This window comes from Branchiostoma belcheri, unplaced genomic scaffold (genome assembly GCF_001625305.1).
Source record: "Branchiostoma belcheri isolate BF01 breed outbred unplaced genomic scaffold, Haploidv18h27 scaffold10, whole genome shotgun sequence".
NCBI classification, from domain to species: Eukaryota; Metazoa; Chordata; class Leptocardii; order Amphioxiformes; family Branchiostomatidae; genus Branchiostoma; species Branchiostoma belcheri.
This window is the reverse complement of record NW_017802380.1, coordinates 2,133,236-2,147,473: the sequence shown is the minus strand read 5'-3', so window position 1 is coordinate 2,147,473 and position 14,238 is coordinate 2,133,236. Positions and strand designations below refer to the sequence as shown.

The following is a 14,238-nucleotide window of genomic DNA, read 5'->3' as shown; positions in this document are numbered from 1 at the left end:
ACTATCTGATGTGTGATAATGCCCCATTGATTGATGAAAAATGTTGATACCTGTATTTTGCTGACCATTAGAGCCTAGTACTGGTAGGACACATAACCAGAGTGTTGTTTCTCCTGACACCAGGAACACCCCAGGAGGCACCCCAGGAGCCACGAGAGCCACAGCCAGGAGAGGAACCACCAGGACAGCAACCCCCTGTCTCACATGTGGGACAGCCTCTGGAAAATGTGGGACAGCTCGGACGAGAGACAGCACAGCTCTGAGGAAAGCCATAGGGACATGGCCTGGGTACGTGTTATTGTTGTCGTACATTGAGGACCTAGGGGAAGGTACACACTTTGTTTCAACTTCTTGTAGTTCATGGATGGACAGTATTTTGTTGTTGAAAGAGAAAGGTAGAGATTTTTAGCCTTGTCAATAGAAGGAATGATTGAATGAACAGAAAAATGATCAACATGACACAAATGTAGACAAAGGAAGAAATTAACAAGCACATGCATCAATATTCTGTTATTCTGTAATATACTTGTTGAAGAGCTAACATAACACCATCAGCTAGGTACAGAAAGTTTTACCTACTGATTTTTAAAGATCATGACCTGGTCCATTATAATGACATCTTATCTTTACTTCAGCATGATGTCCACACCAGCACTGAGAAGGAGAGACAGGAACTGACTATGGATGATGACTTTTACCAGCACTACAAACACCACCACTTCCAGTACTCCAAGAATGGCCGCCCTTCTCTGTCCTTCTCTGGTGTGTTTCAGTTCACCCTAAAATGTGTCTGAAGTAATGTTGGTGTTAGAATTGGGGGAGGGGGGTGTCATATTGACCGCTAGTACGTAGAAAGAAAAATAGCATTACTGTATAGTCCAGTGGTTAGCAACCCTCAGCCACTGGACCAAGATATTGAGAGTGTGAGTCCCAGCTGTTGTTGCTCACTCGACATGCAGGCCACTGGAAAGGGTTGCAGTCCTTAGGATGGGACATTAAACTGTGTTGATCTGTTCATTTTGCTTGTCGAAATGAGCTAAGAGAATTTCCCTGGTACTACTAACCTGTAAATACTGTACACAGCATCTGTCTTTAATGTCTAGTGGTAAATTAGCTGTTCAGTGAGATAAAACTGAGATCACTTTCCTCTCCCCTCCCGCAGGTGACCTGGCTGCGGTGCAGAAGGCCCTGTCCAGCCTGGTGTTTGTGCCGTGGTGCCAGCAGTGGCCGACTCCCCCCAACTGGGACCTGCCTCCCACCACCTGGATGTTCCCCAGCGAGGAGGACCAGACTCGGTCTGAGGACCCCAACCACCCTGTCATCTGGCCTGCATGGTAGGACATGTCCAGCATGTTTGGAACTAGTACAATGTAAACTAGAAATTGGAGATTTCATAGCTCCATGAAATATTTTTGTGAATTTGTTGCTTTAATACCCTGCTTTCTGGCCTGCACTGTAGAACATTAAGGTCAATCTGTAGTTATCCTCCCTTCCTGCCACTTTACTGCATTCTCTTTTCAGCTGCTTTATTCCCTTCATCATGCTACTCAGAATTAGGCCAAACATTATGCAGAATCCTTGACTTTATGTGTTGACCGGGACTTATACAGTAATTGCCTTTTTGTCATTCCTGCCAGGTACCCCCGTTTCTGGTACCCGTTCCCCACCAAGTCGTGGACCTGGTGGCCGCGCGTCCTGCCGCCCTACTGGCTGAACCAGCAGTGCCAGGACTGGACCAGCATGATCCACATCTCTGTGTCCGAAGAGGCGCCATCTAGCTGCGCCAGCCGGCAGGACAGGCGTGACCGCCCCGTGACTGACATGGACATCCCTGTGCACGTCCAGTCCCGCACCAACGGTCCCATCAGCCTCATCCCAAAGTACGGGCTCTCTATAAAACAGTCTGCATTAAACTGTATTGACCTTTTGTGTACATGTACTGTATATGGTCTGTATTGATAGACCGATCCCATAGCCCCACCAACCTCTGTCAAAATGTAGGATTGCAAAATGGAAAAAGAAACTCACCTTGAATTTTTAGTCCAATTTCTCAACCTTTTTGCAAATGGATAATCCAGCCACTCACTGATTAAAAAAAGATGAGAATACGAATATTTTACAGACATGCAGCCACTCTTTCATTGCTTGAACTGCAGTGTGTCATCATTACCTCATCCATGTACACTGTATAATTATATAATTATCGATAACTGAGCTACTGTATTTGTTCTGTAGGAACCTCTTCTACTACTTTGATTCTGAAGCGGAGTCCGTCCCCATCAACGACATCCACATCCGCTCCCAGCTGACTGACGTGAACCTCCATCTCAAGTTCAACGTCATTGAGGACCATGTAAGGGATCTCTTTAGTACCCATGGTTTTAAGACCAGCTTTTTGCCATCAAGATATAACAGCAGTGATGCCACAAATGTACAATTGTACAGTGAATTGTTGATGAAGGTTAGACATCCAGATATAAGGAGATACACCAAAAATCAGTTACATACTCAAGCAACTGGATATGATTTTGGAAACGGTGAGACGTTTCAGGTTGTATCCACTAGCTTTCATCAGTGACTGAGAGACCAGAGGAGAAATGCAGGTTTGAAAGCACAGACTATTGACTGATTGAATGGTACAGTGAGTTAATTGTAAGTCGCTATATTTAAATGTATATATGAATGCAGCCAACTATAAGAGTTGTTTCCTCTCACCCAGCTTGCTACAGTCCAGGCTGAAAGTGTGGAGGCCCCAGAGTTCACCTGTACGTCTGTGGAGGAGTGTAATGAACACCTGCGCACTGTGAAGGTCCACTTCAGGAACGGTGTCAGGGCCACTGACATCTGCCACCTAGGCATCCAGGTATGCTGTGTGTTTTTTTTTTTCTTTGAGCTTGAATTTCTGTTCAAAGAAGGTTAACAGATGGACCTGAAAAGATATAGGGGTTGGTGGACAATGCGGTCCAGTCCGATCAGCGGAGAAAGCTGTCCAGTCCGATTTGGGGGTGGAAAAAGCATGTAGTCGCACCCCCTTGTGAAATATGATAAAAGTGCAAGCAGTCTGATGTGCTACCGCACGTCATGGACTGCTTTTTGCACCAACCCGAAAAGATGGTGATAAAAGGGAGATAGAAAACGATTGTACTTGACAACAAGAGATAAGTTACAACCAAAATGCTTTAAATTATATCAAAATAAAGAGAAAGACTTCACACTAAAACGTTGCCTGCAAATGCAAAATGGAAGTAAAATGCATCTTCACACAACTTGTCATATCCTTCAATATCATTAATTTTTCCCCCACAATAAAAAGGCTGTTTTAGGTCTTTTACAGCTAGAGACAAGTCATTCTGTGGTTGAGCACAAATGTTCTTATTCCATCCCCACAGATCAGCATGTTCAAGGACAACTCTGACGTCCCGTCTGACCTGCTGACAGTCTGGGCCTACCAGACGTCTGGGCGATGCGTGGATCCGTGGGCCACCAACAGTAACTTCCACCTGAGCAACGAGAGGAGCCACACCAACCAGGGACAGACAGTTGACATCAACCTCATCCCTGAGGACCTCAGCAACGAGGAGTCTCTGAATGGTTGGTGTCATTTGGCATCCGTCATTGTTTCTTTTTTGGTGCCTGGGCCCATTTGTGGTACGAATGTTGTAGGATCGCAAAGTAAGGGTATTCTGGTAATAGTCATGCATGTCTTGTACAGATAGAATGCAACTGTCTTGTCATAGAAAAGGTTGTCTTAGACCCTCGTTGGCGGTTGGTTCTGTCACAGCATGCTTGAAAATTCTTCGACATCAAAATCGCACAAAGGCTTACAACAAATGTGACCACACAGTTACCTTGGAACTAATATGTCTTTGCAAAAAGAACTGATACTAGTAGTTTGTGAACCATGCAAAAGACAGGCAGTTCATTTTGTTCTGTGACATCACACGTAGGTATCCTGCATGTGACGGTCCGTGCCCCTCACGGCCTGGTGACCTACACCGCCCCTGACGGCCTGCGCACGTTCGTGGACCACATGGGCGTCCGCCAGCGCATCCCCACCAACCTGTGCCTGTCCGGCCCAGCCGAGATGGTGAAGCAGGCCCTGCAGACCGTCAGGTACACTCCCATCAGGGCGTTCACAGGCACAGACAGCATCACCATCGAGTACGGAACCACACGCACCGCCATGAGACTGTCTCCAGGTAATCTTGCCACGTGCAATCACAGATTGCCATGCGTCTGTCAAAGTTAGACATCCAAGATGCACCAAAAAAACAGTTACTCAAGCAACTGGATATGGTTTTGGTCAGATGTTACATGTCATGAAAAGCTCCTTTCCACTTCTACTGCAAAAATAAATGTCTCATATTAAAGGTCAAATATCACAAGTAGGTGCTGAAGAATTCTTTAAACACTGGTGACCAGTGGTCTTCCAGTTATGATCAATTTGATAGAAAAAAATACAAACTTAAGACTGTTAATTTATAAGAGTATTCTAACCAGACATCTGTTGATGTTTACAGATAAGATCCACCCCAGGATGACGGTTGTGCATAAGGTGGAGGTGAGGCCTGTGTCCTCCCCCATCCTGGTCCAGGCCCCGTCCCACATGTGCGTGAACCAGCAGCAGCGCCCCCTACCTCACATCGACTCCAACCTGGAACTGCAGAGCATGTGGCACAAGCCGGCTCCCAACATGGTACTTTTTCTAGTGCACTTTTGTTAAAAAGTCCAGTTTGTTTTCTTCAGATCAGTGTTATAACAAGCATGATGGACAAGAACTTTAGCCCAATCTATCATCTTTGATGGGCAAAAATTGGCATGTAATAATATAAAAGATGCATTAAACTAAGCTTTGTCTACCAGCAAAGTTTATCCCAGGGCCTTAGTTTGTCGTAAAAAAAGACATTACCTTTACGATGAGAATCTATAATATTTGAATTTATATACATACTGTAATATACATACTGACCATTACGATTAGAATCTAACATTTGATGGTCTGCTGACAGGTGAAGCTGACGGTGACAGCCACCAGTGGTGACGTGAACATCAACCAACACAAGCTGCAGCAGGAGTTCCACCCCAGCGAGTCCTCACAGGAACACCACCAGGACATGGTGCATCTGGGTAAGTCTTTGGGGTCGACCTGTGTAGAAGATATTTAGACCACACCATCTCATTTCCTTGACAGTTTAAGTTCAGTATCTGTAGAGCTGATACAACCACCCCTCGCAGACATGTGGCACAGCAGCAGCTGGCTATGGTTTTATAAAAAAACTTGTTACACCTAGCCTTTGCAAATCTATCTCTTAAGATTGTTTAAAGCTTAGTCTAGTGATTATGCACCTGTACTTGGTTCCAGTCTTCAATACACATAGTTCTACTTCTAGGAAAAAACAAGTTGATCACACTCGTACTTGAAGATTTTATTCCTTGTTCTTTTCTGACCTGGTATTGTGTACTTAGTAGTTCTACATCCACCAGACTGAGTTTATTAGTCATTTTGTGCATTATGCAAACCCATCTGAACCTGCCCCTGTCCCACAGATCTAGATGTTGAGCATCGTCAGCGTCCGTCCGGCTCCTGGCTGCAGGTGACTGCGGAGGACTGGGTGGTGCGCCACATCCTGCACAACCAGCTGGTCTGGTACAAGCCCAACAAGTGTGTGTCATCCCAGCAGCCCATTCAACACGATACCATCCACGTGGAGGTGAGCTAACCATCCTAAACATGACTTTTGTATGCCAAAAAACAGTTACTCAAGCAACAGTACTGGATGAATTTCAACCATTATGAACTAGACTGATTTGAGCTTACATGAATAAAGAATGGTTCAAACAAAAATGTTGTGGTTGCTCCAGGTTAAGGAAGTGAGCTCAAAGTATTTGACGTCTAGTGAGATCCAGTCTTTAGTACAGTGTGTCTGTACACATTGTCAATAGTCTTTATTTTTACATGAATAAAGAATGGTTCAAACAAAATCTTTAAATGTAGCACATTGTTGTGGTTGCCCCAGGTTGAGGAAGTGAAGTCTGAGCATGTGACGTCCAGTGAGATCCAGGTGACTGTGGACTGCCACCAGCCCCAGCAGCAGAGATGGCAGGTCGACGGTGTGTCCAGCAGTGAGCAGCAGTCTCAGGAGGTATGTACCAGTCTTTACTACTGTAGTACAACAATAATAGTCATTCCAGGTTCAGCACCAAGGACAGGCCATCATCTCAGGAGAAGGAAACTTGCCACAGTGTGTCTATACCACGGCTCTATCCAGCACCCATTTTTCTGTCAGATGCAGGAACTTTGTGTGTAGTACAACAGTAGTCACCCAGGTTCAGCACCAAGGACAGGCCCTCATCCCAGGAGAAGGACACTTGCCACAGTGTGTCTGTAACATGGCTCTATCCAACACCCATTATTATGTCAATTGCGGGAACTTTCTATACTGGCAGTTTCTTAGTATGTGACTAGTAAAATTTGAACCCTGGATGGTACCTCCAGTACAGTACTTGAAGGTAACATTGAAGGCAGGATACTCACTGTCACATATAACTGTGTTCAGCAGGCTAGCTCAGAATGGTCCCTGGAGCTGAGTCCCTGGTCTGTGGAGCAGTCCTCATCTGAAGCGGAGGTGACTTCTGACTCAGGTAGGTAAAACAGCAGCAAAAAAAAAAAAAAACATGTAAAAGGTATACATATAAAAGTGAGAACTTTCTGTCACTTAGCCTCTGTACATTTGAAGAAGCCTACAGGGCAAAACAGGTCGTAACAGGCTGAATAAAAGTTTCAAACAGGAACTATGTAGCTCCAGATGTATTACTGAGGAATGAATCCCTTCTGGTACATGTATATACAGCAGAAAAAAAAAAGAACAGTAAAGCTTGGTCCACTATTGTGTGATAAATCAATAATTTAATATCCCATTAAGCATAGCAAATTTATACAGATCTTCCAGTAACATGTCCTCCTTCCTGCTCTACAGAGTGCACTCCCACCGAGCCCTGGAATGACTGGTCCGAGTGTGATGCCGACAGCTGCCAGATGGGCAGCCAGTGGCGCGAGAGGCGTACCCGCAACACCAACCCTGCCTCCAACCGCTACTGCCAGCCGCAGCGCGAGACCAGGCAGTGCACCAACTGTGGTCAGTCTGTCAAACTCTAACTCTACAGTGCACATTAAAAACCGATGTTGTCTTTTTATCTTGTACTACACTAGTTTGGATAGATGTACATATGAGAAAGAAAGCTTGGTTACAGGACTTTTTTTACTAATACTACACAATGCAAAGGTGTTAGAAATATGTTTTGAAAAGTATAATTGATGCTTATCAAGCTCATGATATTTTCTCATCACACAATAAAAGATATTTGTACTTTTGTATCTTTTTAAAACACATTTTTTTAAAGATGCTTATAAGACCTCATTTTGTCATCATGTAATAATGTTTGAGGAGTAGCTTGAGTTTTTCTGTCTGCAAAATTACAGGTTGCTTAATTTTTCTTCTGCAATAATGAAAAAGTGCAAAATGCAGACTGCAGATGGGTTTTTCTAACACTGTATGTGGTTTTGTGCATTGTAGGCTGTAAGCCTGTGAGGCAATTTGTGAAGCACCCTGCCCCCAGCTTCCAGGACTGCCAGACCGTGCGCCAGGTGCCCCGCTGTCCCGAGACCTGCCGGCCAACCAAGACCAGCTTTGCCGAGGAGCAGTTCGACTGCCGCGGACGCACCCTGAACAAGGACGTGCTGATCCACGAGGCCTGCGCCTGCGTCGAGTGTGCCGTAAAACACACCAAGGTTTGTCCAAACAGATAGTTTTGTTAGTTGTAGAGTTCAAGCTTTGTTCCAACATGAAAGGAAACTCACTATAAATTGCTGCAATCCTGACGTCATCAAGGTTTTGACTCCAGGAGAGTCAGTGAGTGCATCATTCGGAAATAGTTTCGTTATCATGTCCAGATAAAATTTACTGTGAATACCACAATCACTAGTAGGGCCAATAACTGCTGCCATGTTGCTAAAAAAACAATTAAAGTGCTTCTACAACAATTGACAAGTCTTAAAGTGTTCCAGAAGCAATTTGTCCTCCCAAAAAGCCATTCTCCAATTGGCAAGCAATATTGTTGCGATCCTTTCCTCACAACTAAGATTAAAATCCTGGACAGTGAGTGTGAGTGAGTAAGATTGAGACTACCCGGTGCCAAAATGGCTACCACTGCTGGCTAAGGGTTAATCGTGTAACTTGTCTGGTGGCTCTTAATGTTGAGACTTTTACAAAGTTCTAGCACCTTATTTCTCCCTTAGGCCACACCAAGTAAATTTTATGGATGACGTCCTTTGGAGACCCTAAATCTAATGCGAGAGGGCGAAAAAAAAACAAGAAATGCCCTAAAAAACAAGATGCCTAGATTAGAAATATACTAGGAGACGACAAATGTTAGGACATAAATTGAATGAGGTGACACAGTGTAACAAGCAAGAAGTCTTTTATTCATCATCAAAACAGCAATAAATCAGGTGGAACAGCAGTTGTCGTCCTGTCCTGTTTTCGCGTTACGGGTTTCACGTCAATCCGACGATTTGAGGCACTGTCGTGACTCTTTGGTCATAGTTACAGGAAGCAGAATTTCTTGTTTTTTTTTCTAGGAACAGGCCAAAATCAATGCGCGCGCGGACGTCATCCATAAAATTTACTTGGTGTGGCCTTATAGTTGTACACATGACAGGCTAGCACTTACCTCATTTTTAACCTGTGTCCTTCCCAGGAGTCATGGCACTCCTCCGAGCGTCAGCCATCTTCCAACGAGCGGTGGAGCGACGAGCTGGGCTTCCCCTGGTACTAGATTTGATATAGTACCGTTCTACCTTGTGCCTTCCATGTTTTTATATGTTGAACCCTTGTCACCTATACTTCTCTACCAATAATCAGGAAATTTATATGAAGCCAGTGATGAAGGGATGCAATCTGTCCATGGTTTGTTAGGGCAGGGCACCCAATTAGTGCAATGAGATATGAATGGATTTATTTTGTGTGCTTGCAAGGTTTATATGAGAACTGGTTTCTGAGTTCTGAAGCTGTGCATTTCATGCAGTGCTGCTCTCGCTTTTGATACCATTTGTTGTACTTTTGCATCTTTGAAATAAATTGAACAGGAATGTCCAGAGTTTGTGTTTTTGTTTCTTTCTTTGTGTGTGTGTGTGTGTGTGTGTGTGTGTGGCAAAGGTAAAAATCCAGACTCTAACTGTACATAATAAATCTTATAACATATAGTGGGTATGATAAACTGTTTATTGTCTAGGAGCATGTACATGTATTGAGATCAGATACATTGACAAGAGGATAAAACTCATATTCCTGTTTGATTATAATGTAGAGATATACTTATCAGACAACATTGTTTTTGTTTTTTCATTTTGGACCATACATTAACTGGTATTTATTACTTCCCTGAGAAAGAAAGTCTTCACTTTGCAACTGCAATTAAATGCACAAGGCAACTTCACAACATACATGTAGTCAGAAGATGGCAGGCACACTTACCTTCAGGAATAGCATAGTATACATGTATATATGCCATACATATTTGAGAGCCTGTATTTCAAACTTGTGTGGCCTAAGCAGTCAACTCATATGACATTAGCACATATAAGCATCACATATATACACTGATGAATTTTCAAAAGAAACTTGGTAACAACTTATACATGTTATACATGACTATGCATAGATATCAATAGATGGGAAGTAATCATAATCATATTTACAAATATGCAGCAATTATTGTAATAATTATCCTTTTGTTTCAGAAAAAAATGTGACCATGAACTACAGGGGTGAATTTTAATTATATCCAAACATGTTCGGCCATTAAATGATAGAAATTAGTGTTAGAATGTTTACAAACATGCAGCAACTCAATACTTGAGAACAAGTGAAAAAGTTTAACTTGTCAGGCCTGTACAAGGTCTGTTCATACTAAATTTGTACTACCAGTAGTTGTGAAATTTCACACAAGAACTTTCATATTTGCTTGAATATCATTGAAGCAAACACACATGGAAGCAAAATTCTGCTTACACCAATATATGATGAACATATTAACATGCTTGGATCTTAGATACAAAATAACGACTAACAAAGGGCACTTCAGAGACTGGCCTACCAAATTGGTCCTGTAATACATGCAAATTCTTCAAACCTAACCAATGACGTAGTTGGCTATATCTTGACAGCATTATTGAATGAAACTGGTTGATTTTGCTATTTTAAACGGAATACTCAGGATATGTACAGCTCTTTCCAAAAACTTTTCTAAAAAGGACTGGAAATTTAAAACAGAGCCAAAAGTATACATCACATGAATTACATTGTATAATATGTACAGTAAGTCATTGCAGCACAGTCACGTAGAAAACTCTGCAGAGAGGAGGAAAGAATTGCACAGCTTCATGCTATTTGGTCCACTCAGTCTGATTATCCGTAGGCTACCTTCAGATACAAGAGCTGGAAATCATTATTCAGGGCTCGAAATTCATTTTTGGAAATAGGTGCACTGGTACACCCAACCTAAAAAATTAGGTGCACAAAAATTTTTTTGGGTGCACCATATAAAACAAAACCTACAAAATGTATGTACAGATCTTACTGCTCCTCTTCTGAGCTTGAGCTAAAATGGGAGCTAACTTCAAAATCTTACACAAGCACTACAACAAAGATTTTATTTTTATCTGACACTTAGGCCACACCAATTTAATTTGTTGGTTCTCGGATTCGCCTCTTCGTTTTTTTCTGATTTGCAAAAAAAAAAAAATTGATTACTGGTCCTGAATCAACTGAAAAATGCTCATGTTTTGCCCCCAACAGTTGAGGAAAGTCCTTTTCTTCCTAGTTGTTACAGTTTTCCCATCTATCATTGCAGTGGTTTGATTAAAAGTTCAAAATTCAATGTTTAAATTTTAACCAAGCCTTTTGTGTTGACTTCATGGCTCATTTTGTAGCATTTAAGCCTATAATAGGATGCCTGGACCTGTTTTTATTTTTATTTTTTTTCGCCCTGTTGCTTCATATTTTTTCTGAAAAAATCCGAGAACCAACAAATTAAATTGGTGTGGCCTTACATGTCAAGAATACCCTGTATACTATCAGACATTTGATATGCACAAAAACACCTACAAAAATATTTGGTGCACCAGTGCACCCAAAGAAAAAAAATGGGTGCACAGCTCCAATTTTGGGTGCACTAAGGTGCACATGCACCCAGTATTTCAAGCCCTGTTATTCTTGGTACGTCCTGCATTTGTACATGGCATTATCCAGCCATTCCAGTAAGCACCATAGAGAACAAGAGGTGCATTAAATTGCATAAGAAGGTTCTTTATTCAACAACCTGGAGTTTTATATTCAACATTTTGGTGACTGTCTGTCACCCTCTTCAGGGCAACAATGACTGGTTCTGATTCATACTGCAGCTAGGTTTTGCTCCTGCAATATTGCAAATTGTTGCTCTACAGAAAGTGACAGACTAAAAAGAATATTGGATGTGAAAACCCTCGAATAAAGAACCTTCTTATACAGTCTCTTGCTAACCTGATGAAATTATTCACAGAAGTCACATATATTTCTGGTTAACACAGTCAGATAGTGCACTTTGAAATCTGGTTCTTGTAATTTTTGCTAATTGCCTACTTTTTACAGCAAGTGGAAACATCACACTTGACATTTCTCTAAGCCACTTGTCAGCTTTTAAACCTATGACAGTAATACAAACTACCAATTCTGTGAGTCTGCGTAGGAATAAATACTGGTTAAAAATTTCTGTACTTTATAAACTAAGAAATAGTTATACATGTATGTACAAGACAGTGTTGATGTTAAGTTCTTCATTGGAAAATGTGGTCCTTTTTTAGCAATGGCGGCAAACTCATTGCATCTCTTGTAGTATAATAGTACAGTCCAACTATATGCCTGCTACATAGAGAAGTAACAATGGGTCCAGGAAGCATGTCGGCAGAACGTACTGCACCTGCGCTAAACCCGTAATGTATTGTGCATAGCACTTCGAGGGAAGATCTCATACAAGGTCGTATTTGCCTATATAAGGTTGACACTCTGTCTATAGCTTTCAAATGTTGTGTCGGGAAAGATACTGTCTGCAACGGGCAAAATTCTGATGCAGCATTGACCAAACATCCAACAAAAACCGTGAAACATCCAGGTTTTGCGCAGGCGCAGTACGTTCTGCCGACGTGCTGGTCCAGGGGTGGGTAAAACCTATACAATATTGGACCTTGGCCTGAACCCTACTTTGCTAGCTAGTTGCCCCATGAATCCTGACAAGCCCCCGCCGTACTCTGGCCCGTTCCTCATCCCGACCACCGCGCTGTAGTGGGCCAGGAAGATGCACCGCACCTCTTCCAGACGCATCTTTCTCATGGATGCCTCCTTGTGCTCAGGAGGGGAACTACAGGTCAACAGCAGAATGCAAAATCAGGCACTCGCTGCATGCACTACACAACAGTACTTGCTACATAGACTACATATAGACATGCGTATCCCGTTTTTAATTGGGGCATAACAAAATCAAAAAAGGAGACAAGAGGTGTCTTAACTATTTTCTTTAGACAAAACAAGGTAACAGTCAATTCTTGGACATGGCAAATTATGACTTCTTTAACACTATCAGTACTGCAATCTGCTTTCTTCTGTGGCAGCCTTTATGTAAAAAATTTGTACTATTCACAGTACTAGAAAGCAGGGAAATTTCCACAACAATGAAAGCAATATCAAGACAGTGTTCAGTTGACAGGAGTTTATCAAAAGCCTAGTCTAAATGCAGCAACTACAAATGTATCTGTAACGACAAGGATTAACCTTTAGTAGTGATGCATACCGGTTCACTGGACTTGGATCCAGACTTGTAAGAATGTTTAGGTTCAAGTCCAAACAAACCTAAAAGTCAAGAACCGAGTCCGGACTTATTACCATAAAAGACCACATCACAAACCCCTTTTCTTTCCAAACCACTTAAAACCTTCCGTAGATTTTAAAATCTTTGCTGCAAGACGAAGAAAACATTGCCATCGGGCATCGTCAAGTACCGGCCTCCATGTTATGTGGCCAAAGTTTCACCCAGACAACATTGCAAGTTTGCCAACATTCAATTTTGTATATGCCATGGGTTTTATTAGGTCCGGACTTACAAGTCCGGAACTGAACCTAAACCTCTGGACTTGAATCCGGACCTGAACCTGAAATTGGGTTTAGGTATGCATCACTAACCTTTAGCATACTGAAGTAGCCTTTTGGCTGTCAATTCTCTGTGATTATGGGTTAGACAGTAGGGAGAAAGTTATAAAAACATATTCTAAGACCCTGACCTGCCCGGTCCGCTGCTGCCTGAGCTCTCTGACCCCACCAGGACAGGGGAGTCACGTGACGTGGTGAAACCACGGATACTGCCTGACTCTGTTACAATCTGCCAGCTGGAAACATCATCATCGGTTTATGGAAGATAAAATCAGCCTTGCAGTAGAAGACTTAGTCTGAGGTGCAACGAATTTTACAATACAACAATGTATGACTTAATTGGCTTAGTATAAAAGACAGTATGACTGTGCAATATTCTGACACCTAAAAAAATTAATGTAATTTAGGACAACTACTTTGTGTAAGAAAACGGTCTGCAACTATCATGTTTATAATCTGTTCAAAAGCAGTAAGGACATTGACATTGAAGTAGAATACAACAAGCTAATGTAGAAGACTGACTAGATCAGAATCAGCATCTGACTGGATGCTGAAGTTGAAATTATACTAGACATTGCTGTCTGTGCCTACTCTCATGTCCCTAATAAACATACCCCCCGGAATAAACATACCCCCCGGACAAATCTTCAAAGTCTAATAAACATACCCTCCGGAATAAACGTACCCCCCGGAAAATGACCAAATTGACAGGTGAACTGTGTGTCCATGATACTAAAATGTGCTCTTTATTTCAATACCAATATATGGGCAAATCTTTCGCTGTTACATTTAATTAGTGAGTATATATCACTTTAATTAATGAGTATATATATATTGTACTTGTTTTGGGGAAATACAAAATCCGTAGGAGAAGCTATTGCATTTTACACTTCTGAAATGCACTTTGTTAAGCCTTCTCCTGCAACTTGAGTTGAAAATCTGACTAACTTAAGAGATAGAAAATCAAGCCCAATTAAGTACAAATATAGGGGTTTAATGA

At 42.1% G+C, this 14,238-nt stretch overlaps 2 protein-coding genes across 18 annotated transcripts in view; one reads left to right on the top strand and one right to left on the bottom strand.

The window, feature by feature from the left end:
• The window catches only part of LOC109471661, a 43,174-nt gene extending 34,018 nt beyond the window's left edge, over positions 1-9,156 (top strand). For 15 of the 16 annotated variants that reach the window (XM_019771099.1, XM_019771093.1, XM_019771085.1 and 12 more), the window contains 16 exons: positions 124-288; positions 636-762; positions 1,163-1,334; positions 1,638-1,880; positions 2,236-2,353; positions 2,720-2,863; positions 3,390-3,591; positions 3,948-4,199; positions 4,521-4,696; positions 5,010-5,127; positions 5,548-5,711; positions 6,018-6,143; positions 6,558-6,642; positions 6,978-7,136; positions 7,575-7,789; positions 8,758-9,156. In XM_019771099.1, the coding sequence (XP_019626658.1) occupies positions 124-288; positions 636-762; positions 1,163-1,334; positions 1,638-1,880; positions 2,236-2,353; positions 2,720-2,863; positions 3,390-3,591; positions 3,948-4,199; positions 4,521-4,696; positions 5,010-5,127; positions 5,548-5,711; positions 6,018-6,143; positions 6,558-6,642; positions 6,978-7,136; positions 7,575-7,789; positions 8,758-8,835 (2,544 nt within the window). In that variant the 3' untranslated portion in view covers positions 8,836-9,156. The remainder of the gene's footprint in view (positions 1-123; positions 289-635; positions 763-1,162; positions 1,335-1,637; positions 1,881-2,235; positions 2,354-2,719; positions 2,864-3,389; positions 3,592-3,947; positions 4,200-4,520; positions 4,697-5,009; positions 5,128-5,547; positions 5,712-6,017; positions 6,144-6,557; positions 6,643-6,977; positions 7,137-7,574; positions 7,790-8,757) is intronic. The other variant, XM_019771008.1, reaches the window with a different exon arrangement.
• Positions 9,157-12,187: 3,031 nt separating this feature from the next.
• Positions 12,188-14,238, bottom strand: part of LOC109472904 (myotubularin-related protein 14-like) — a 13,799-nt gene continuing 11,748 nt past the window's right edge. For both annotated transcript variants that reach the window (XM_019772772.1, XM_019772780.1), the window contains 2 exons: positions 13,370-13,474; positions 12,188-12,453 (listed from right to left, as the gene is read on the bottom strand). In XM_019772772.1, coding sequence (XP_019628331.1) covers positions 12,264-12,453; positions 13,370-13,474 — 295 coding nt within the window. In that variant the 3' untranslated portion in view covers positions 12,188-12,263. The remainder of the gene's footprint in view (positions 12,454-13,369; positions 13,475-14,238) is intronic.